The sequence below is a fragment of the Mytilus trossulus genome, chromosome 11, assembly GCF_036588685.1.
Source record: "Mytilus trossulus isolate FHL-02 chromosome 11, PNRI_Mtr1.1.1.hap1, whole genome shotgun sequence".
Lineage (NCBI taxonomy): Eukaryota > Metazoa > Mollusca > Bivalvia > Mytilida > Mytilidae > Mytilus > Mytilus trossulus.
Genome location: NC_086383.1, coordinates 56,890,878 through 56,916,394, shown reverse-complemented (window position 1 = coordinate 56,916,394; position 25,517 = coordinate 56,890,878). Strand labels below are relative to the sequence as shown.

The 25,517-nt window shown below is 31.3% G+C and overlaps 1 protein-coding gene across 1 annotated transcript in view; it reads right to left on the bottom strand.

Annotated features, from left to right (window-relative positions):
* Positions 1-20,334, bottom strand: part of LOC134690494 (uncharacterized) — a 58,649-nt gene extending 38,315 nt beyond the window's left edge. The window contains exons 1-10 of the mRNA XM_063550468.1: positions 20,275-20,334; positions 16,061-16,108; positions 13,465-13,547; positions 12,010-12,081; positions 11,237-11,366; positions 7,982-8,064; positions 6,576-6,647; positions 4,901-5,030; positions 3,605-3,727; positions 2,631-2,750 (exon numbers count right to left, since the gene is read on the bottom strand). Coding sequence (XP_063406538.1) covers positions 2,631-2,750; positions 3,605-3,727; positions 4,901-5,030; positions 6,576-6,647; positions 7,982-8,064; positions 11,237-11,366; positions 12,010-12,081; positions 13,465-13,547; positions 16,061-16,108; positions 20,275-20,284 — 871 coding nt within the window. The 5' untranslated portion in view covers positions 20,285-20,334. The remainder of the gene's footprint in view (positions 1-2,630; positions 2,751-3,604; positions 3,728-4,900; positions 5,031-6,575; positions 6,648-7,981; positions 8,065-11,236; positions 11,367-12,009; positions 12,082-13,464; positions 13,548-16,060; positions 16,109-20,274) is intronic.
* Positions 20,335-25,517: the final 5,183 nt, after the last annotated feature.

Genomic DNA, 25,517 nt, shown 5'->3' with positions numbered 1-25,517 from the left:
TTGTTTCTGTATAATATATTTTTTTCGTTCATTATTTTGTTTATCAATCAGGCCGTTGGATGTTTGGTCTGAAATATTTGACAATTGCAATTTCGGGGCAAATTAACGCTAACTAAGCGGTATGGCTTTTGCTTATTGTTAAAGGCCATATACTGGCCGAAAAATGAAAAAAGACAAAAAAAAACAAACAATAGAACACATGACACAACATAGAAAACTAAGGAATAAGCAACATGAACCTTACCAAAAACAGGGGGTGATCTCGGGTTCTCCGAAATGGTAAAAAAGATCCTGCTCCACATGTAGCACCCCTCGTATTGTTTATGTTATAACAAATCCGGTAAATAGTCTTATTCGGTGGTTCTCATTCATGAAAGGGAAGGGGAATGTGGTTACGACGTAAAGAGCATATCCGACATCAATTGTGAAACGGTTATTATATAACGGTCAACTAACTCGTGATGGCGTCCGTAAAATTTACAAAGGGATGATTTCAACTTCAACATTTGGATGTCTTGGTTTAATAGCTTCCTTGTGAACAGCCATCTTATATCAAGAGAATCATTATAGGAAATGCAAGCACGGAAATATCGTATCAATTGGAAGATATATACAGTATTTATCATATGTTTAGTAGTAAATACAGTAGTTTTGAATATTTGATAAATAGCCTGCTGTTTAATCCATATAGCGCAACTTTGATGCGAACCCTTTATCACACACCTACCCTTTATCGAACCTCTACCCTTTATCGCATACCCTTTATCACATCCCTACTTTTATTTTTTTTTATTTATGTAAGCTTAAGAAATATTTTCCCTCAAAATAGGTCCAATAGAACGGTCATTCGGGCGTGAAGCAATTTATTGAATGACGTCATTGTTTGGTATGTGACGTCACGAACGTCAAGTTTTCATATTTTTTGGCACACTAAATAAACTCATCATATATACCAGGACTAGATTAAGTATATACGCCAGACGCGTGTTTCGTCTACAAAAGACTCATCAGTGACGCTCGAATCCAAAATAGTTAAAGAGCATTGAGAACCAAAATCCCTAAAATTTTTGCCAAATACAGCTAAGGTAATCTATGACTGAGGTAGAAAAGCCTTAGCATTTCGAAAAATTCCAAAATTTTGTAAACAGTAAATTTATGCGTATAACAATATCAATGACAATTAATGTCGACACAAAATTACCCTCGGGGAAATAAATCTCCACCAGCAGTGGCATCGACCCAGTGGTTGTAAAAAAACTCATCATAGATATCAGGACTAAATTTAGTATATACACCAGACGCGCGTTTCGTCTACAAAAGACTTATCAGTAACGCTCGTAATGCAACTATAAAAAATGCAAATCACACAAAAAAATAAAATAAAAAAAACAAAATATTTTTAAAACATCAGCACGCAAATTGTAAGGTAACCCAGGTGCTTCGGATAAGTACTTGAGCAGTTCTTTTAAGGCTTTTAAAACAAGACAAAAGTAGAACTGAAGGTAACCCAGTGCTAGCCTATGGATCAGAAAACAGTTCATATAATATAATACTCTCCTGCTGAAATATATGATAAAGCGTATAAAACATGGCAAAATCCGTATCACATGCCGTATCACCATCGACCAATATCATTCCTCGGGTCTAAAGGCTGATATTGGTGTCTCGGGATGATACGACATATGATACGGATTTTGCCATGAATTACTCTCTTTATACTGTATGCAGGTGCTTCTGGAATGTTGCTTCTTAGGAATGGAAAGTTCACAATTGGAATGCTGAAATCACTCTTTTGTCGTAAAGTTTTGTTTTCAACCGACCAACAAATTTTCTTTTTTATATATAAAGTACAGGTTAAAAACCGTAAAAAGACTGATCTGGTGAAGATAATAATTGAAGGTAGATTAGCTCGATCTCATTTTTGTTTTATTCAGGAAATATTAAGTTGAGCTTATAATTTTATTAAACGAATGATTATTGTTAAAAAAAAATTTAAAAAAATACTGAACTCCGAAACAAATTCAAAACAGAAAGCTCCTAATCAAATGACAAAATCGAAAGCACAAACACATCAAACGAATGGATAACAACTGCCATATTCCTGACTTGGTACAGACATTTTCTTTAGTAGAAAACGGTGGATTGAACCGAGTGTTATGGCAAGCTAAACCTCTCACTGGTGTAACAGTCGCATCCAATTTCTTTATATTGACAACGATGCGTGAACAAATAAACAGACATAATAGGTAAAAATGTATATACATATATACATACTAATATAATATAATACTCTCCTGCTGAAATATTCCATACTTTTTATTATACCTAATATATATACTTTATATACATACTAATATATATACTTTACAAGTGATGACGAAAATGTCTACAAACGTGATTTATAGAGCATTCAAAGAGTACTGTAATTTTTCAGTTTTTGTTGAACTCAAACTTCTTGTAACATTGTATATAAATTAACGTTGCAAAACTCATATTAGAATAGTTGACTTTTGGATAGAATCATTCATAAAAACTGTTTCATACAGAAAACAGTTGGGCTGGTATAAATAATATATTGAAATAAAATCTCCCCTATGGCAATTCCATCTGTCTCAAAATAAGTTACTTACTTTGTAGACAAGTGGAACCATTCCAAAATCTTTCTTTTTGGCATGTACACATGTTCTCAAAACATCGAAGTGGTTGTCTGCATTCATAACTTGACGAACAATTATGATTTCCTTGTTTGACTAGAAAATTCCACATTTAGTTAATTTAATACATGCAAAACTCATCAACAATACCAAGCTTATAACATTGTACTAGTTATCAAAAGTACCAGGATTATAATTTTATACGCCAGACGCGCGTTTGTACGACATTCGCGAGTTTCGTCTACATTAGGCCCTTTCAGTATCATTGAATCAAGAATTATTGCCAAATCAAATACGGAGAAGAGATCATTAAACAGAAAATTCACCAAAAGTTGTGCAAAATATAGCTTAAGCAAACTTCGCTTGGGGGTATAGTTAACAAGTTATTTGATTTTTTTTCAACATCTACATACACTTTATAAATAGTCAAAATGCATATTTGGTGCTATAATACATTGTACATGTCAGTTTGATTATATCACTTGGTCAATACTTTTGCTGACGGACCTTGAGTCCTTGATAATATCACCAGCATATTAACAAGTACTTCGTTACTGGCAAGAAAATACGAGTATTGTTAAATTAAAATATGTTGTTGTAAAATGTTATTTTAATGTGTTGTCATTAAACATTTAGGAATTAAATTCTCACTTGCAAAGCTTTGATTCCTTGTTCGAATCCGGCTATACTTTAGATCCAGTTGGATCTGATTTGCTTCTCAAATGATGATTATTGTTTTGAATTTTCAAATAAATCAGCTTCACGCGTCACGGAAGAGACAATAATTCACGGAATGTGCATCTAGTGAAATAACATCAGTATTGTTTTAAAATTCTCATCGTTACTGTTGATATACATTTTGTATCCTTAAGTAAAAATCAACATTAAATAATCATTTTATCACTGAAAAAAGAATTCAATAACTGAATATTATACGTCTATCAACTTACGTAAGTGACACGTGTTTATAGACCAAAAATAGTCTGTATTTGGACATTGACATTTTCCAAAATGACAAATTAAATTGCTCTGACAACTACTTGTAGAATTGCATGAGGTATTTATGGATGTTTCTGTAAAAAAGACAAGACAGGTAAAAGCACAAGGTTTATAGAATAAGAAGACAACTGTCAAAAAGAAACATCAATAGTATATGAATAGTATATGATCGAATGTCTTGAATACAATAATTTGGTTGGGGAAATGAAACTGTCATACCTTTATTTTGAACATAAACTACATTTAATTACATTACTATCAAAAATCAACTTGCATAAGACATTGTGATCTGTTGCCAATTTATTAAATAATAATTTTTACAATTAAAAGTTTAATTTCGAAATCGTTCATTGTATTCAAACTAAATAACTATTTCCGACATCAAACTAAATTTCTATTAGTACTACCTACTGTAAACCAACTTATTTTCGCGGATACTTTATTTCGCGTTTAGCCCTATTTAGCCCATTTCGCGGCGATTAAATTTTGCGATTCTTAAATTTACCTGAGGAAGTTAATTAAGAAATATTCCAAGTTTTACATATTCGCGACGATTTATATTCGCGATTTGTTTTTACTCGCTAAAGTCGCGAAAATAAGTTGGTTTACAGTAATTAAGTATTAATTATGAGTTTACCTGTGTTAAATATTCTTATCACATATTTGTTACGAATACTTTAGATTTTGCATATGCAATTACCTCAAATTTGCCCGGGGCAAAAAAGAAGATATAGATATTGTGCCCTGATTCCAAATGACGTCACGTCATTGCGTCCTTAACCACACTTTTGTGATACAAAATTTAATATTTTACCTGTAATGTTTCATTAAATTGTAATAATTGAACTTTGTGTCTCTATTCTGCAGAACTTAAATATGTGATAAATAGATTATAACATGTCTTTTCCATATTGGCCCTGGTATCAGCCCTCGACCCATATCGAGCCTCGAGGCCGATATGGGAGTTGGGATGATACCAGGGCCAATATGGAAAAAAGTTCATGTTATAATCTATACATATTGTAGTTAATGAAACGATATTATCAAATTAGCCCTAATACGGATAAATAAGCATCTGCAATAACGATGATGTTGCCCTGTATAAATAAAACAAGTTCGGACAGGCCCAGTACGTATAAAACAGGGTCAAACGGAAAAAAAACTTATAGGCACATTCGCTTTTACGGGACGCACACTTCCAGTTTTAAAGATACAAAATTATTGTTTGCAAAAAATAAGATACATACGAAGGTGATGACTACAATCTAGGTTACGATTGCACAAAGATGTTCCCCCGCAACATGTCTCACATAGTAAGTGACGTTCCTCTTCTGAACGTCGTCCATTGTTATCGGAGGTTAACCCGTTCATGCACATCTAATAAAAAAATAATCAGTTATTAGTTTCATTGTCTTAGATTTCCCGTCAATGCGTTATTGTGCTTATATGATAGTTTTTTGTATTCTTTTCATAAATTTTGCTGATGTGCTTTTTCTGGACGCCTTTTTGTGCTTCTTTGTTTCTTATTTGTTTTTTAAGTGATTAAGATTATAACACAATGTTGATATTTGTACCCCTATTTTTGAGGTGTTAACCTATTATGTCTGATTGATTTGTTCACACATCGTTATCAATAAAATGAAATACCAGTCATAAAAGTGGGAGGTTTTGCTAGCTATAAACTTAGATTTAATCCACCATTATCTGTATAAGAAAATGCCGGTACCAGGTCAGGAATATGTCAGTTGTTATTTATTCATTTGATGTGTTTGAGATTTTCGTTAGCTATTTTATTAGAGAATTTTCCTCGGAAAGTAATAGTTTGTTTGGGTCAAATACACAAATTTCATCATCAGTGGCAGAATTCGCAGATAGATGACAATCTTTCTCGATCTACTATTCTTTTTTCATGGAAATACATTCATTGTTTTATTATATTCCAAATAACATGCAAGACGTCCTCGAAGAAACAAACATATTATTGTTATTTCATTTCCGCTTTCAAGCTCTACGATGACGTCATGTCAATGAATAATAAAATATTGATGAATATATTGATCGCAGACATTCGTTGAACATAAATTGAAAGGAGGCAACACAGGATATGAAATGAGCCTCCTGAAATATATCTAGAATTTGACCTTCATATCATGGACGGTTGCGATTAAGCAACAAAACAGATTCTATTTATCAATGTCGCTTTGAACTTTTGTATGTGTGTGTAATCTCATTCAAGTAAGGACTTAATTTAAAATAGCAAATTTCACATAGGGGTTAAGATTCTAAAGCACTTATCATGATATCCCTGAAAAAGAGTTGGGCTTTAAATGAAGGCGCTTAACAAAGATTTGTTAATTGTAATGTTGAAGTCATGCCTTCGAACGTTTTTTAGGTTTTCTTTATTGAATCGTTAGCAGTTTTGGAGCACCTGTCCTACACATGATCTTAGGATTAGTTTATATAATACCTTGAAAATGCCACAAAGCACTCAATGTTATCATTGAATTTGCCTCTTAATATATGCAATCTTTGGAAAGGTAAATGTACTCATCGTGTGTATATTGTGTATGAATAAAGTAAAATAATTATGTCCAGGTTTTTAGTTGTCTTGTTAGATATCATACCATATTTCCTTATCTTTAATTCCCATGGGTTTAACAAAATTGCATCAACCTACTTGTATTTCAAATGGAATTTTCAGCTTATGTCAATGTGTCAAAAGGAACATTTCAGAGCACTTCAATTTAACTTCTGTTTTGGTAGATATCTATTACGACATATCGTGTTTTGTCTTTTTTCCCTATATCATGGTATTATTGTGTTGCTTCTGTATTCTTTTCGACTTTTTCCCGATGTAAATATCAAAATGTTTTAACATACAAAATAATGACATAAAGACATAGGGTTATAATATGCACTTACTGTAGAAGCCTTACACCCCAAATCAACATGTGTTTCATTCTTCATTGTCCTGTACTTTTGAATAAAACAAACCTGTCAAAATATCATTGAGAATTTGAAAAAAATAAAAATGATACATCAGGCCAATTTTTATATAATTTTTTTGTGTTTATTTATGATTAAAAAAAAAACAATTAAAATCACAGAATAAATTGAAATGTTATTTTGTATTAAATTATATATATATATTCTATCCTGTTGATACCTGCAGATCAAATATAAATTTATCCTTATTCGAATAAAATTAATACGGACAATGACCAGTCATATTTTTAATATATGTATTGCATCATGCAACTAATAAAGGGCATATGAGAAGTATAAGAGATGAAAAACATAATAATTAAATTCTAAAAAGTCACAACCTACTGATAATTTCGAAGAGATTATATCTCTAAAAACATTGCTGTCATCCGTATTTAATATTATATTTTTTTGAAAAAATAAGATTTACACTTTATTTTGACAAATGAACTTTAAAAAAGGCCGTTAGTTTTCTCGTTTGAATTGTTTTACATTGTCATTTCGTGGACTTTTATATCTGACTAAATGGTATGGGCTGTTGAAGGCTGTACAGTGACCTATATTTGTTAAATTCTGTTTTATTTGGTCTGTTGTGGAGAGTTGTCTCATTGTCAATACAACAAATGGAAGTTTTTAACGACCTTGACTGGCTATACAGCCCTTGCACAGTCGGTCATTGGCAATCATACCACATCTTCTTTTTTTTATAATTCGGAAGAGTTGAGTTGAGACCCCCGATCTACCTTAAGACGTTATATAGAGAATTACGATCATCACTATCCTTGTTTTAAAAACAAACCAGTATGACGTCATTCATTCGGTTCATGCGTTAACTGCGTTAACAATAGACATTCATTGGTTTAACAGAAATGATAGTTTTACTTGAGAAAGCACCTACTTCTTAAATATTGAAATTACATGAATAAAATTTTGACGTCAAATTTGTTGCACTCCTTACTAGCAGACAGACAGATAAACTGTGAATTATGGCACTCTGATAATATATGATATTGACCAATCATATGGTATCGGTTTTTTCAATCTTTAAGGCCAAACGGTGCTCTACTTCCACGTCACTTGGTATTGGTGGATAGTTCGTCTAATTGCAAATCATTCACAAACTTGACAATTTTATGTGGGGATGATTTCGAAAATATAAAATCATGTTTAGCATTTCTGATTGTATTGCGGACATAAATAGATGGTATGTATAAGAGTGGGATTAAAACATAGATCGCTGAATTTTCTTTGATGCATTCCTATATTAATTGCTGATAGAATAATATAGCTATCTGGAATACATTTTGTTATGCATCCATAAAGATCAAGAATTTTACAAATACCTCTTCATGGCCGCATACGGCAGTTCTGTTACAGTTATCAACACTGCTGACACCACCACAAGAAAGACACTGCAGCAAAGGAGCTACATTTATCAAATGAAATAACATAATTTGAAACAAGTAATGTCAATGTACTATTTCGTAGCAAATTAGGACAACAATAGTTTATTTATTTTCCAATCTCCCAACCCAAGTAAAGAAATATATATAAATGAAATTGACAAACATAAGCTTAAAATATCGTCTGAACTCCAAAAGCAGAAAAAAACATGTCAACAACAGCGTGAGCGACTACCGTCACATGTTTACCTGCATCTCCCGTCCATCGAGTCAACATTAAGTCAAAATATCTCAATCGGGAATAGTTATGGACACAAGTGTTAAAAACAAGAACACAATCGGTAAACAAATCAAACAACTGCTCTGGTAGCTAAGAATTCAATATTTCATTAGAGACTTTAGATACAGACATATCGTACTAGTCAATCAAGTCTTGGTGGTGGCCTTATAAAAGTATGCAGTGTCTTTTCAGTTGATATTCCTATCACAAGACTGGCAGGACAATTTTTTAATATTATAATTTCGAATATGTTTGGTGGTGTGATGAGTTGATCTGTTTCAGGTACTCTGATTTTCATTGTTTCTTCTTAAAAAAAGAATCGTCCGGGATGTTCTTAAAATATAAACATTCGACTAAGAGCAAATTCATTCTTCAATTTATAATTCTTATGTTGTACTGTTATACCACTGTCCCAGGTTAGGGGAGGGTTGGAATCCCGCAAACATCTTTAACCCCGCCACATTATGTGCCTATCCCAAGTCAAGAGCCTTATTTTTTAGTGGATATTGTTTGTTTATGTGTTATGTGCATGCATCGATCTAATATTGAAGTCAAACATAACTTAAATGCATCTGTTTTGAGATGTGTTGTGTGTCAAGGTATCATTTGATAGAATATGAAGAATTGTACTTGTTTGTCCACTGGTAAAAAGAAAAATCACAAAAATACTGAACTTAGAGGCAAATCTATTCTGAAAGTCCATAATCACATGGCAAAATCAAATAACAAAACGCATCAAAAACAAATGGACAAGAACTGTCATATTCCTGACTTGGTACAGGCATTTTCAAATGTAGAAAATGGTGGATTAAACCTGTTTCTATAGCTCTTACCCTCTCACTTTATTGAAAGTCAAATCAAATTCCGTTATATTTACATTGATGCGTTAAATATACAGACACAATAAATAAAATAGTCAAATGTGGGTACATCAGTCATCATCGTATAACAATTTTAAAAGGAACAATTTAACAGATCAAAAAAACATCTACTATCTACGAGCACATTGATTACAAAAACCGTTAGGTATTCATCACATTCGCACGAAACTTTATTCATTACCCCTTTCAAAACTTCATTCTCTGTTCAATTTATGTTTGGAATCCACTGTTACAAACCCTCATTCAAACCAATACAAACTTCAAGCTATAATTTCGGATATTGCAAGTCACAGACTTTTCAAGCCAGTTCGCATTGGAAAAGATGAAAAAGAGAAAAGAACTTTTCTTAATCTTTCCTTTGGCAACAAAGGTAGCGATGACGTCAACCTAGGCAATATCCTTCATCATAAATTAGTTCAATTGAAAATACCTTATTATTTCAAAGACCAGTCTGTACCAATAATTTCTTATACCTATACCAAACCTATTGCAACTAAAATTTTCGTTACAAACGCGTTTTGCAGGATCTCGATATTGACGACTTCAAGTATAAACCTCCTGATTGCACTTGTGCTAGTTCCCAATTCACATATAATCCTGCTGGCCACGTTATTACCGGTGACCTTAACATTGTTAATAACACTTCTCTACGAAATGTGTTATCGAAAGGTCCGAAATATCGTGAGCCTAAATCCATCAATTGTAAATACAACTTTAAAATTTTGATGGATTCAGTCGAGGATTATGCCAGGCAATGGGCTAAGCGCGGGAAGGAAGACGTAGAAACTATATCCGAATGGATTAAGGCAGTGAGGTTGTTAATACAAATCAGAATTAAGAAACTGAATGGGTCCATCAATGCCCATGCTACGTAAATCTTCAAAGACCCAAATGTTGCTAAAAAGTAAAATCACAAAAATACTGAACTCAGAGGAAAATCAATTTGGAAAGTCCATAATCACATGGCAAAATCAAAAAACAAAACGCATCAAAAACGAATGGACAAGAACTGTCATATTCCTGACTTGGTACAGGCATTTTCAAATGTAGAAAATGGTGGATTAAACCTGGTGGACTAAACACCTATCCGACCTCTATGATAAATATGTTGTTGTCCCCGCAGACAAAGCCCCAAATAACATCGTTTTTGTCTGTAAAAGTCATTACATTAATTGCTTGATAAACGAATTAGGTATAGACAATTCACTTGGAAACTCAACATATACCCTCACGACACTTATCAAAGAGGAAATCCTGGATAATCATAGGTCTGTTCTTTGTTCCTTTGGTATTTCAACCAAAGATGAAGAACTAGATCTTCCATCACTGTATTGGATACCTAAACTACATAAGTGTCCTTACAAACAACAGTATATTGCTGGGTCTTCCAAGTGCTCCACGAAACCCCTTTCTAAATTATTAACAACTATTTTATCAGCAATCAAAGACGGGCTTCAAAGTTATTGTGAAACTGCCAATGACCGTTTCACAAATGACATCGGATATGTTCCTTACGTCGTAACTACAATCCCCTTCCCTTTCATGAATTTGACCTACGGAATTAGACTATTTACCGGATTTGTAATCACATAAGCAACACGACGGGTGCCGCATGTGAAGCAGGATCTGCTTACCCTTCCGGAGCACCTGAGATCATCCCTAGTTTTTGGTGGGGTTCGTGTTGTTTATTCTTTTGTTTTCTATGTTGTGTCATGTGTACTATTGTTTTTCTGTTTGTCCTTTTTATTTTTAGGCGTGGTCAGTTTGTTTTAGATTTATGAGTTTGACTGTCCCTTTGGTTTCTTTCGTCCCTCTTTGATTGATTTGATTGTCTTACATCAGAATTTTGTTTATACGTCATATAAATTTGTCGTTCAATGTGCATACAAACAATTAAAAAATTTACATAGGCAATTTTAGCATACAGGGTTATAAAATCAAAAGTATATAAGAATAAAATGATGAAATAGACCGAGATTTAAAATGTTTAAACTAGTCCAAAAGTGTAATATAGAATATAGTATTTGTTCATACCTTTAAAATCGTTGTTACATGAAAATGCATCATTGCACACGTTGTCGGTACAACATCGATGACATAAAACGTGGTAATGGTCTGCAGATCGTCTTCCAAATATGACACCTAAACTATTTTTACGGCATAGCTTAAAAATAGTACTTTTTTTTTTCAATAACCTGAATTTTATGTACAAGAGCTGCCATATATAAAAGCATAACTTGTAAAATTAGTTCATTATCTATATAACATATAAAATTAATTTAGGCAGTCTTATAAGGTGCAAACAGGAAAGTTTGAAATATAAAACATCTATAAGTTTTTAAAACTTGTTTTCCACTTTACATGTCATGGAATTTTCCAATCATTTTTTGTTCTGTGCGTTGCTCATTTTGTATCTTCAATGTTAAAAACAATGTCCTCGCAAAATATTTATATCTAATCGAATTTCCTTAATCTGTTAATCATATGATGTAAAAGTGGTCCTACTTGTCAACCTCTTGTGCAACATTTTTAAGAGGTTTTTAGTACCGCATATCATTGTACAATTATGGGGGTTTGTTGGGTTTCATTTTGTGTGCTTTGGTCATATAAAAGAAAGTTTTGTAATTTGCATTTTGTTTTATTGTGGCTTTTTTGTGTGTCAGTTATTTCTTTATTTGTTTGCTTTTGACGAGAGGAGTTGTTATATTTGCAATATTGTTTTATACAAGTTTACTCTTAAAATATTCTTTGTGTGTTGACTTGTCTTAATATTTTGGGTTCTTATTTATTTCAAGGGTAAGTTATACCTCTGGGTACGAACATCCGACATCATATCGTGTTCTGTTATCTGCTCCTTTGTATTTTTGAACATAACAAACCTGAAAATTAACAATGTGTATTTTTTTTTACTTTCAATTTGATTTAATGATCTTTTCTGAAATAGGTTATAAATGAAGCAATTTTTTACGTAGATTATAACATTTTACTGGTTATATAAAAATAAAACTAAACAAAAAACCGAACTACAAGAAATTCAAATCGCAAAGTCCCTTTACAATTGAAAATCAAAAGCAGTAACTCATCAAACAAATGTAAAATTGTCATATTCCTGAAATGCTACAATCATTTCCTTCTGTGGATAATGGTGGATTAATCATGGTATTTTCAATTGAAAATATTTTAAATGAAAGTTCAAACTCATTCGTGCAATTTTGGTTTCAGTTGGATTAGGATTTTTATTTTTTATTTCCGTTTCAGTAAAATATATATTAAAGAGAAGACTTTATTCATATGATTTGCTTTGATTTGGCAGTTAAGATATGATTAAACTTTAAAATTTAGCTGTTACTTTTTTTTTAAATATTAATACAGCATTGGCTTCCAACTGCTTGGTTTGATCTTTCGTAATAAGGTTTAATTTATATCAGCGATTCTGAAACACCAAATTTTAAAAAGTGAAGTTTTTTATTTAAAAAATATTCGATTGTACAACATTTCATTAAAATATTCAGAAGAGTTGATATTCAAGAAGGATATTGTCGTATTACATGTGAACCTAATATACTGTACTTTAATCTTTAATGGTTTTTCTTTTACAAATTATGAATTGGATGGAGAGTTTTCTCATTGGCATACCACATCTTCTTATATTAAATTATTTAATGACGGTCATACTCTCGTAACCTATTTAGAAGAATTTATTATTAATGTTGTGGACCTAACGGTCTTTTCCACGATTATTCTTTTTCAAATAAACAAATATGATTGTTTCTTTCTGATATTTAATGTTTTACATAATTAAAGTTCCTTCAAGTAAAAGTATTCCGTGAGGTTGTGATTACCATTGCAACGAGAGAGGGAATTATTGTATCCATCGAACATATTCCTTGTGTTAGAAAAGTAAAATGTAGAATTGTAGATTTATCATTTGGTCTCTTGTGGAAAGTTGTCTCATTGGCAATCATTCCACATCTTCCTTTTTACATTGTCATCGTCAATCTCTTTATAATGTTAATACAATTCAATTATGATTTTGTGAAATTATGTCAAACATTAGATGATAAATTAAAACATTCAACAATTAAAGCCATACTGCCATAATGTACATGCCTTTTATGTTATGAAGATGGGTTGCTAATTAACGCCCTTTAGAATTTTAAGACTCATCACAACAAAACGGCATATCACGTTTTCACACACACACAGGATAAAATGCATCAATGAATCGGATTATAAGTAAAACATATATTGATTACTAGTACCTCATTTTCTTCACATTTGACAACTTTATCACATGTCTCGTTTTCCGACTTGTCAATGCAAGAGAAGCATATTCTGGAACAATCTATTAAAAAAGATAAATAAAAATGTAATTTAAATCTTTATTGTACTAGCCTTATCTTCAGAAAAAACTCAATCAAGCATATCAATTAGTTTAAAAACCTAAAGCAAAAATATACGTACTTAATAAAGATCAGTTTAAAACAAAACTTTAGGACAAAAAAATTTGATTTCAAATTCTGAATTTGTAGCAACATTCCGGCATTGCTTCTAATTTGAGTATATATCTTCCCGTTGATACGATATTACAGGGCTCCTGTATTTCATATCATTTTTTGCTTGATAGACGAATCTGCTCACAATGAAGCTTTTAAACCTAGAATTCCGAGTGGTGAAATCGAAATCATCCCATCGTTCATTAATAGGACGCCATCACAAGTTTGTTGACCGTTTTAGAATATCCGTTTCACAATAGATATGTTCCTATTGTAATGACACAAATCTAGTCCCCCTGCATACTTACTACCGAATTAGACTTATCGAACTAAGTACACGTATTGAACTTTAAATTTCGTTGTTACTATGATAATACCAAAGTTACTATAGATCAAATAATATAAAAGAGGGACGAAAGATAAAATTCAAATACATTCATACAACTTAAAGGTTCAGCTGGCTTTCAAATCAGTTTTAAAAATAATTCCTTCAATCAATTTTTAAACCTGTGATAGAAATCATTGCAAAAATAAATACAATGTTCCATTCATTTATCAAAATATAATGTGATTCATCTTCTGTAATTCAAATTTCGCATACAGGCTGTCTGGTGTAAACAATAGCTAAGCAGTGCTTTCGTTGTTATTAGTTTTTTCTAAATTTGTTTCTCTTATCAAGAGATGAATTATTAGGTGTCAAATATTGCTATTTGTTGATAACATTTCTTTTCCTTATAATTTCACTTAGTTACAATACTTCTGACCTTATTCGAGTTCTTCATTATTAACTTTTAATTTGCTATCTAAATACTCATATCTATATACTGATACATTTTTTTCAAGGTGTGTTTTTTTCAGATTTGCTCTAAATGTTAAGTCTTGTGATCAGATAGTTGCATTGAGGTATAAATTAGACTAAGTTCATTTAAGATAATGACTTTTGACAACCAGTTACTTGACATAATATATTTATAAACAAATTCAAGAGCACTGTTGAGTTTGTTTTAAAAACATTTATTTGCAGAATTTAAACACCATAAACACGGTTTTCTTTTAAAGAAGGATCTGATTGATTTGTGTATGCATATTCGTGGATTGGATTTTAGTATCATCAAATTTATAAGATGGAATAAAAAATACTCTTTATTTGGCTAATTTAAAAAAAGGGTGAAGCTAAATACGTAATAAATGCAAACAAGAACAACATTCGTCGATTTATTTGTTTGTCCTTTACTTTTTCACCACACGCCGTAGTATTTATAAAAGAGAGGCGAAAGATCCCAGAGGGGCAGTCAGTCTCATATCGAAAATAAACTTATACGTTGCATTCAATTGTCGCTTTTCTTCTCTTTGATTAAATTAGATATTTAGATCCTGAACTTTCAAAAAAAGAAGTTTGGTCTCACAGGTTGTTCTTGTGACGGTTAATATTGGGCATGATTTTTGTCGATGTTAAACTATAAAACAATATCATCTCCAGTGATATCAAACTTCAACCAAGGGAGTTTTCGGAGGCTGGCATTTTTTTTGGATTTCAAGTCATATAAATTTACGTTGGATTGTGGTCGTCCACCGTGCAATATCTTTAAATACTATGTTTTGCTTTAAACATCGATTTAACGCGGGGATTTCTTTTGCGCATTTCACGTTCTTGCAAAACAAGCGCAAACGAAATCCCACGTTAACGTGTGTCGAAGTGTATGTAACATGTCTGTGTATATAGATGTTGTACGGTGACATATCGTTGTTCTATGTAATTTTGTCCATAAAGAGGAGTTGATTCATTTGCAACCATACTAATAGCTTTCTTTTATTTATATAATTGAATGGCGCGATGTTTTACGGTGTCACGGTTGCTCCACGATATGATCTATCATATCAGACACAATTAGGTATCAGCACTGCGACATTGGAAATGAGTTTATGCATCTTATCAGTGTTCACTCATTTGCTAAAATGCTGGCATACTACTTAGCTTATATTTGAAAAACTCTACAATCGACGACTTTAATTCGCAGTGGACGACAGTTAACAAAAAATCAAATACAATATGCTCTGGATAAATAATGTATATGTATACCAAAAGTTCTCTGTTAGATAATCATGAAATTTAGAACAGAAATATGAAATGTGTCAAAGAGACAACAACCCTTCAAAGCGCAAAAAAACAACCGAAGGTCTTCAATACAGCGAGGTATTTAACAATTAACAACATTTAAGAGCGTCACGAAAGAGAAATAAAGTGTCGAAATGCGCTGCTGGTCTAGTAAAGTAGTTATATAAATATAAAACTTGTACATTTTTTTCATTTATAACATATTGTATTTAATTAATTTTTATTGATTTGTGTAAGTTGACTTACCGTTTGCAGAAAACAGACCACAGATAAAAAGAACTGATAATAGCCATACTGAAATTACAAATCCCAATTAAAGCAACTGTTTTACATACTGGTACCCTAATACATATGTTTTGTTAAAAATAGCTCAATTTCATTTCTTTTAAATTAGGCATTATGCATTAATAAAGCTCAATGATAACTTAATATTTATATTAAAAGACCTTCAAACAAATACGGATGTTGAGATTCAAGAGCCCGAAATGCGATTGGAACAACCCTTTTGTAAGGAGGTTTTTTTAATTTCAATATAAACTTACTCTATGAAATTTTACTGACTAACTACCGTCAAACACATTAGAAAAGTAAATGAAAAAGCACTTGCAGAAGCCTAAATCCCCTGAATTTGACGAGGAATATATTCAACTGAAATGATAGTTAAGCAGTACTTAGAATGATATTGACAACTAACAGTTACATAACTACATTGAAAACGGACTAAAGCATTTAATTAGTTATCTATTATAATGTTTTTGGTATTTGAATAACACCGAAGGATAGTTTTATAACATTAAGGGGTACATTTATAGTAAACTGTTTTGAATTCCAATTGTTCTATCTTATAAATGAGGAAATCTGAACTCTATATAGACTAGACTTAAAATTGACCAATGTATGTTCTGCACAAGAACTTCTTGTTATATATATTTGATTTTTTTTAATCTGTTCGTAATCATGGAATAGATTCGTAAACACCAGATCTTTGAAAACAGTGAGTAAACTCTTTCCAACAATTAACTATTTGAACAGCTTGTTTCACAACTTCTAATCGAACAGACCTAGATGTATAACATGTATAAGGTCCTTCACAATATTCAGGTAAATGTTCATTTTGGTTTCGATTCTGTAATGTACATACACTAAGATATATGAAAACTTATTTCTATTTGTATCCATCTGAGTTAAGCCTTTTTCAACTGATTTTTTTTAGGTTGTTCTTATGTTGTACTGTTACACCACTGTCCAAGGTTAGAGGGAGTGTGGGATCCCTCTAACATGTTCAACCCCGCCATATTCTGTATGTATTTGCCTTTACCAAGTCCGGAGCTTGTAATTCAGTCGTTGTCGTTTGTTGATGTGTTACATATTTGTTTTTCGTTCATTTGTTTTACATAAATTAGGCCATTTGTTTCTCGTTTGAATTGGTTTGCATTTGTCATTTCGGGGTCTTTTATAGCTGACTGTGCGGTATGAGCTTTTCTCATTGTTGAAGGCCGTATGATGACTTATAGTTGCTATTTTTTGTGTCATTCGGTCTCTTGTCTCATTGGCAGCCATACCACATCTTCTTTTTTATAATTAAAAAAATTAATGTTGTCTGTTCTATCCAATTAATTAATAATTCATGTTTTTTTTTTTATAATAAAAACTATTCATGTAAACTCTATTGAATTATATCGTATTAAATATGCTTATTGTAACACCTTTAGCATCAAGTTGTGTAGATTTTGCGTTACTCGGTCAAACGTGTGTAGATGAGATATTTTCGCATGGTTGATCATCATTCTTAGATAGAAATACAATGCATTATATGAAAACAAACACTTTTACTTTAGTCATCCGTCATTCCCTTTTTTCACGCCTAGACAAACACATTGAAAAAAGCCCATAGCCTTTCTTAGTTTTATAATCGCTGACAAAATCATATATCATAAATCTTAGATAAGAACCATAGTACAAACATTTTTTTTTATAGGTATTCAGTTATGAGGTAAATTGCAAAACCGTGAAAAGCATTATTATTGAATGTTTTAGAATGGAAATTACACATTAAAGCATTTTACAAGATCTTGTCTTCGTGTTTTCTATATACATGGAAACAATTCATGGGGTTGATTGATTGCTTTTTTTTTTTACTTCCAGTGGAATATATTTCATACATGTTCATGTCGAGAAGACATAAATTTTAAATAGAACAGGATGTCGACAGTGATGTAGGACGTGAAACTTGTAATACTATTGGAATTTAGTTTCAGTAAGTATATCTAGCATATTTCCCTTTTTCATTGCAGAAGAAAGCTGTTTGTGAGTTGCAGCAGATAAAGCATCAACAAGATTTTGAAAGGCTCAAGTAATTAAATAAGAGAAATTCCTGGTTATAAGATTTGGTAATGGCGTGTACTTAATTAAAAGCTGTCAACTGGACGGACCTTTCAAACGCACCTTTTAATCGGATAAACACTCCAAATTTGTTTAAAAATCATTGTTTCAATACTCTTTTTTTCAATAAATAAAATTTCATTAATAGAAGTAAGGAAATTTATTAACGAGACTGAAATATAAGTCCTAGAACACTAAGCCCAGCTTGGATAGTGACATGATCATTTATGAATAGACTGTTTGTGGAGCGCAATGCCTTAAATGTAAATGACTGCATAATTTAGTTTCTGAATGAATTCCATGTAGAAATTGTTGTCTGCTCTGTCGGTCAGTTTGAAAACGAATAGCTTTGCGAGTACTTGTCTTTTGCTTTAAAGCCAAGAAATGTGCATAGTACTAATCATCTTCTTAGTTTCTAAACTATTTTCGAAACGTGTTATGCGAATATCAACAAAATTCTGCCTTTTATTTGAATAGAAATCAGGTGACTTTTTCAGATTTCTGCCGTCTAAACCAATTTTAATATTGATTCTGAACAATGTTGGGGTTCCCTGTAATAGCATTGCCATAGGATCTTTATCTAAACTTCGATATATTGAATGTTGATGGAGCATTGTATTCTTTACTGACGTCTGGCGTAACTGAAGTATAATCTACTGTTTTTAACATACGGTTAAGAAATTATAGTGGCTCTATGTTATCAAGACATGGAGGTTTGAAGTATTGAACGTTATTCATTAAAAGATACTAAGCATACTAAAGAAATAAACTCAATAACTCGGTTTATGTATTGTATTTTTTGAAGATTTTTTTTTATCTTCAGCATTGTCAATCCGAAGGAACACTATATGGTGGTTATAAACTTTTCTAATACATGCACACTCATAGTTAGGACTGAAAAACTATATTGTATCACACTCTAGTGTAAAATTAAAACGATGTTTATTTTGCCAATGACTACGTTCTCTTTTATCAACAACAGTACGTGAAATAATTCTAGGGCATCAAATTTCCGAATCTAAAAATACGTTCGTAAGTATTCAGTGTCAAAAATACAAAATCTGACATCAGCGTTTACGTAGATAATTTTAACATTTGTTTACAAATATAGCTGTAAACGTCTAATTTATTGTATACTTAAATAGAGATAAATGTTCTGAATGTCCTTTTTGAATATATTTCACTTTGTTTTTAACTTGAACAAATATTCAAGTTTAATCATTATTTGAAAGGTACTGATAGTTACGCTACAAAAATGAAAGTTCAAAAATAAATTAAAAATTTGCGTTACACTATCACTTAAGTGTTATCAATGACTGATTAGAAACGTTACAAACTATAATAATGCCAACATAGTAGGACTTTTACTTGATATGACCTTATAGATAACCTATTATACCGATGTGAGTGAGAAAAACACATCTGCTAGAAATAACATTCATCCCTAGACAAAACAAAATGAGACGACTAATGGATAATATATTATAAAGTCATTAACACAATACAGGACAAACGTGAAATAAAGAAAACCGTCTATGGATGATGGTTAAGATTAAAGATATTCGAAAACTGACAATTATGATTAAAAGTACATCATTCACATCAAGTCAATTTCAAATCACTCGTTTAAATATATTTCCATATGTTTAAAGCACAAAAGACAGATTCAAAGTGCATAATCAAAATGAAAGGATTTTATGTTATTTTCAGTAGTCAAAAATCTATAAAAGTAAACAGAACTGGAACCTCGCTTCTGAGTTCCAGCAATTAATCATGATAGTTATCATGGTTTTTAATGAATGATTTGGAGAGGATTCGAATGTTCATTATTGAAAAAAGATTTAATGTAAAAGGTATTTTTTTGCAATACAAAATGATACTAATAATACAGTTTGCAACTAATTATTTATCAACGAAAAGTGTATCTGTTGGAAGAATTTTTGATACAAAATGAATTTGTTTTCAAATGGCTCAGTAGCCTATTACCAATTTAACTACAATTTGCCATTATCATGATTATTAGAATAGCTCAGTCTCACATTTCAATTCAAAACTGAAACTGAATAATAAAAACTTACCAATAGACATTACAACCTAAATGTTGATCATTGTGAGTTCAGCAGATAAGACCATTCCCGTCTAACCGATAAGGCTATAATCATATCATCGTATATCTAGCTTCCTCTTGAGTATCAAATCGTCGTAAGCGCATTTGCATTAATTTTTATAATTAATTTTTATTTCTGTTTTGCTTTTGTTTTGTTCATGCTCTACATGTACTGATTTCATGTCATGGAAGGATATTCCATATCCTTTGTTTTTGAATTGTAATTAAGATGATCAGGCGTTCGTTAGGTAACAATAAATTGTTAAAAATACGGAATTAAAAATATCATGTGTAGTAAAAATAGAAAACCCTAAAAACTATTGATATCCAAAATGATCAAATCAATATCTCATATTTGATCTTTTTTTATTTCCACTGTATTTATTGTTTAATTTGGTAGAATGCTGTCAAAATAGACAACTTTTCAGTTGTTTTTTTAAATATTTTTTCTATACATTACAAGTCATAATGATTTAGTTGGCTTATGAAAAGAACTTACAAATTGAAATTGAACCAAATAATCAATTTAAATGTAATGAAATAAAGTGCATGCATTTCATATTTATATGCAATTTAAAGCAAGAGAAAGCTTTATCTGATAAAGGTGGTTACAAAATAAGAACATATAATTTATTCAAGAACAGTTGTGTTACTGAAACATGTTATACAATTCCAATGTCATTTACACAATGCAGATCTTTCACTAAATTTCGATTTGGATTAAGAATTTAAACGGGAGGATGTGAAAAGTTAGTTTCATAGGAGAAAGTCTTTGATAAATATTTGTTAAGCTATTTTATAAGATGAAGCCCATGTTATTTTACAGTGTCCATTATATAACGAATTTAGAAAAAGCATTTGATTAAGAAACAAATTTAATAGTGCTTTTAAGTCTTTTGATGATAAAATTAAATTTGTGTTTTTATTTACAGATGTAAGAATGATTTGCAGCTGTGCCAAAGCATTTTATCTAGTTTTAAATAGACATCGTAGAAATGCTTTATATAATTGAAAATAATGTTCTAATAAATATGTTTCACGATAGACGAATTTTCTATAATGTTATAATGTTATAGTGTCATAATTCTGTACAGAAAGGCTCTTTTAATATCTCTATATTTTCACAATAAATATAATGTTCTATTATATAAAAAAAAAAAAAGTAAAAACACAAAAATACTGAACTCCGAGGAAAATTCAAAAAGGAAAATCAAAAATCAAAAGGCAAAATCAAAAGTCCAAACACATCAAACGAATGGATAACAACTGCCATATTCCTGACTTGGTACAGGCATTCTCTAATGTAGAAAATGGTGGATTGGACCTGGTTTTATAGCTAGCTAAACCTCTCACTTGTATGACAGTCGCATCAAATTCCATTACATTGTCAACGATGCATGAACAAAACAAAACAAAACAAAAACACACTCAAGGAGTAAAAATGTCAACAATAGGGGTACAGCAGTCAATATTGTGTTATCAACTTAATATCACTATAAAAACAACAAATGCAACGAAGAAGCACAAAAAGGCATACATCAAATTTAACATACTCATTTTGTTTTTCTTATACGACTTAATTTATCTATGTAAATTCTACCCGTAAAGGATAGAAGGTTTCAGTACTGGTGTAAAATTGTGCGTTTGAAATTCGCACAGGTAGACATAAAAATCATTTGGTCGTTCAAAGTATGACGGCATACATGAATGCAGAGTCACGTAAAGTAGATATAACAGAAAACAGATTTAACAGTAAAAGTAATAATAATAAATAAAATAATTGTGTAGTTCAAAGTATGACGGGATACATAAGTACAGTTTTACGTCAAATGTATATCATAAAAAACAGACTTAACAGAAAAAGTAGTATTATTGAATAAAATAGTTTTGTCATTCATAGTATGTAAAGATCCATAGTTAAAAGTAATATTAATAAATGAAATAATTTTGTCGTTCAAAGTATGATGTTTTACATAACCACAGAGTCACTTAAAAAGAATATCTAAAAAAAACTGACTTAACAGTACAAGTAATATTAATAAAGACACATAAAAGAATATTATAACACGTTATTAAGATGATAACCAACGTCAGTACGCAAAATCTATACTTCAAGACCATCTTGTATTATTTGTGAAGTTGATACGGAATATTTATCAACAAGTTCTGGGTATCTTCCGATGAACTTTTTTAGAAAAAGGACGAGACGTTCTTTGACATTCCCCTGGTTCATCAACTTTCTGCTCAGACACTGGTGACGTTTTACAAAGTCTGAATAGGAGCTGCAAGCTCTTGAATACCTAAAAAGTTGGGAAATGTATATTCCATATGCAGGTGAAGTTGGTATATTACTACTAAGGTGGGGGAAATTGATAATTTCAAAATTAAAAATGTCTCGTTTGTCATAGATTCTGGTACTGAGATGACTGTGTATGTCAAATTCGAGGTATAAGTCTAAAAATGAGGCGGAGGAAGCCGTGTCTGTGGTCTCTTTAATTTCTAGTTCTGGTGGGTATATGTATGGAACCCAATCAGAAAAGTTCGGATTGATAATGGAAAGAACATCATCAATATATCTGAAAGTGAAATTAAATAACCTGGCTACTTTGATCTTCTTGTTTTTGACAAGTGTCTGAAGGAACTCCGATTCATATGAAAATAAGAAGAGGTCGACAAGGAGAGGCGCACAGTTCGTTCCCATAGGAATGCCGATTTCATTCAGAGATTTAAATAAAATGATGCATTGAATTGAACTGGATAAAAGGATTTGTTGGTATACATTAATGCGACAACAACACATCTACAAAGGGAACCGAAAAAGTGTGGCTAAGTTATCCTAAAAACTATCTTACTGTAGTTTGTTCTTATGTTGTGCTGTAACACTACTGTCCCAGGCTAGGGAAAGGTTTGAGCCATCCCCAAATCGTTGGTTTATATCTGTCATATTTATTTTTCGTTAATCCTTTTGTTATGAATTAGGCCGCTTGTTTTCTGAATTGAGTTGTTTCATATTTTTTTCACATCTAGGCCGACTATGGATTTTTCTCATTGTTAAAGGTCATACGGTTGCCTATATTTGCTTACATCCACTTTGTTTGAACTTTGAGGATAGTTGTCTCATTTGTCTCATACCTCATCCCCTTATCTTTATAACAAACAGATATTCATATATGTCATTCGACAACTCCTCGCGTAGGATACGGACATATATAAGTCAGCAAAAAACTGAAATCCCCAGACTTTTACTTCAACATATAGAGTGACTGTCGTGGTAAAGGATCAATAATTCAAAATCATTGTTTTTGTTGTTGTTGTGTTTTTGTGAAGACGTGAGGAAATAATTGGATCGCCACAGTTACTTTAAGCTTTTACGACATTCATATCATTAAGTTTGAAGTATAACATGTAGCAAATTTTCTATACTTTAACCAAATTTGACCATACTACTCTGTCAATTTTCTAATTCACTAAGATAAATTTATGAACGTTAAAATTTGCTTATTCACTTAGATAAATTTATGTACTATAAACCATGTCGATATATCATTTTTTTCAGCCTTTTCATTCTATTCTGTCATTTGACTTTGTTGTGCAGACATTATTTTATACTGTGAAGACATCTTGGCATAACATGGAGCTACCTTTTCATACTATTCCATCATGTTACTATCTTATGAAGACAAATTTAAAAAATAAACTACCAAATTCTTTAACTACGAGGTGCCATGTATATACCAGTAGACTTTTTGATTACACTAAAATACCACGTCGTTGTACTATCCTATTAGAAGACAATTCTATAAAAAGCGGCGTAATTTTTATATTTCAGATTTTTAAATATTTTTTTTCTTTTGTGTTTGCAGTAGGTTCCAGTATGGCAAAATCAAGTTAATTTTTAGATGATCATCCATCTAATTGAATCAAGTGGGATGGATGGGAAAATTCTATTTATTTTTAATTTTTACCAATCTTGAGGAAATTTACATTATTTCTCAAATACATATTTTAAAAAACGAAGAACGTGTTCATGGAACACCGATGCACCGCTTCCACACAGTTTCTAAAGGGATATCACCCTTGAACAGTGACAGTTACAATACCCAATCCAAACTTAATCTGTAAATTGTGGTTATAAGCATTGTTTATAAGTTTCAAATAATCGGCCATGGCAAACTAAAGTTAGAGTACGGAATGCACAATAATTGAAAATTGTAAAGTTGGTAAAGACATGATTCAGACATTTTCGTATGTTAAAAAATGGTAAAATGGATTAAACCTGTAATTATAGTTAGCTAAACCTCTCAATTGTATGACAGTCCCATAAAATTCCACTATATTGACAACGATTATTCTGTAAGCATGTCAAAATTGAGATACAGCAGTCAAGCGTTCATAAAAAATATCCACTTATTCTAAAATCTGATTAACCAACAGTTCATATTTTTTTTTATATTTACCTAAATATTTTAGGCTGAGTTCTTTATTGTGCCCTTCGTTTTACATTCATGCTTTCTAAAGTTAGCAATATTATTTTATTGTTGCTGTCTATCAAACTGAGACTTGCACCATATTTGTTTTATTGATTCATTTCATCAGGTGATTTTTTTTCAAATTCTAACTAAAAATTGGCATTTTGTCTGTCGTTACAGTAAATAGGCATAAATAAGTTTATTATTTGATAAAAATCATACACAAAAGTTATTTGTAGGTATAATGGTGATAGAAACATTGTACACATTTAAATAATAAACTAGTAATTCTGATGAGACAAATATGTCATCTGAGACATTGTGTTTTAGCTTTCTTTACTAGAAATTACATTACATTGAAATATATTCTAGATTCATCCTTTTGCGCATTATTGAACAAACGAATTGTCACTCTACACTGAATGACTCGTTTCCTTGTAACTTGTATGTTTTTTTCTTACAATTTTTAAAATCATTTGACCAAGAATTGAAATAGTGATCCCAAACTTTCTTCATTACTGGTGGATAAGGTTGAAACGTTCCAGCATACTGAGAAAGTTCTGTCTCAGTCAAACTGATTGTGACACGTGATTATTCGATTGGCGCCATCGTATTCAATTATCTTTTGCATTTCTTCGTCATTCGGTAATTTTGCTTTGTTATCTAACACCGAACAAATAAACAGTGCTTCGTGATCACTCATCTTGAAAAACGACACCTGTCGTGGTATTCCCATGAAAAACAT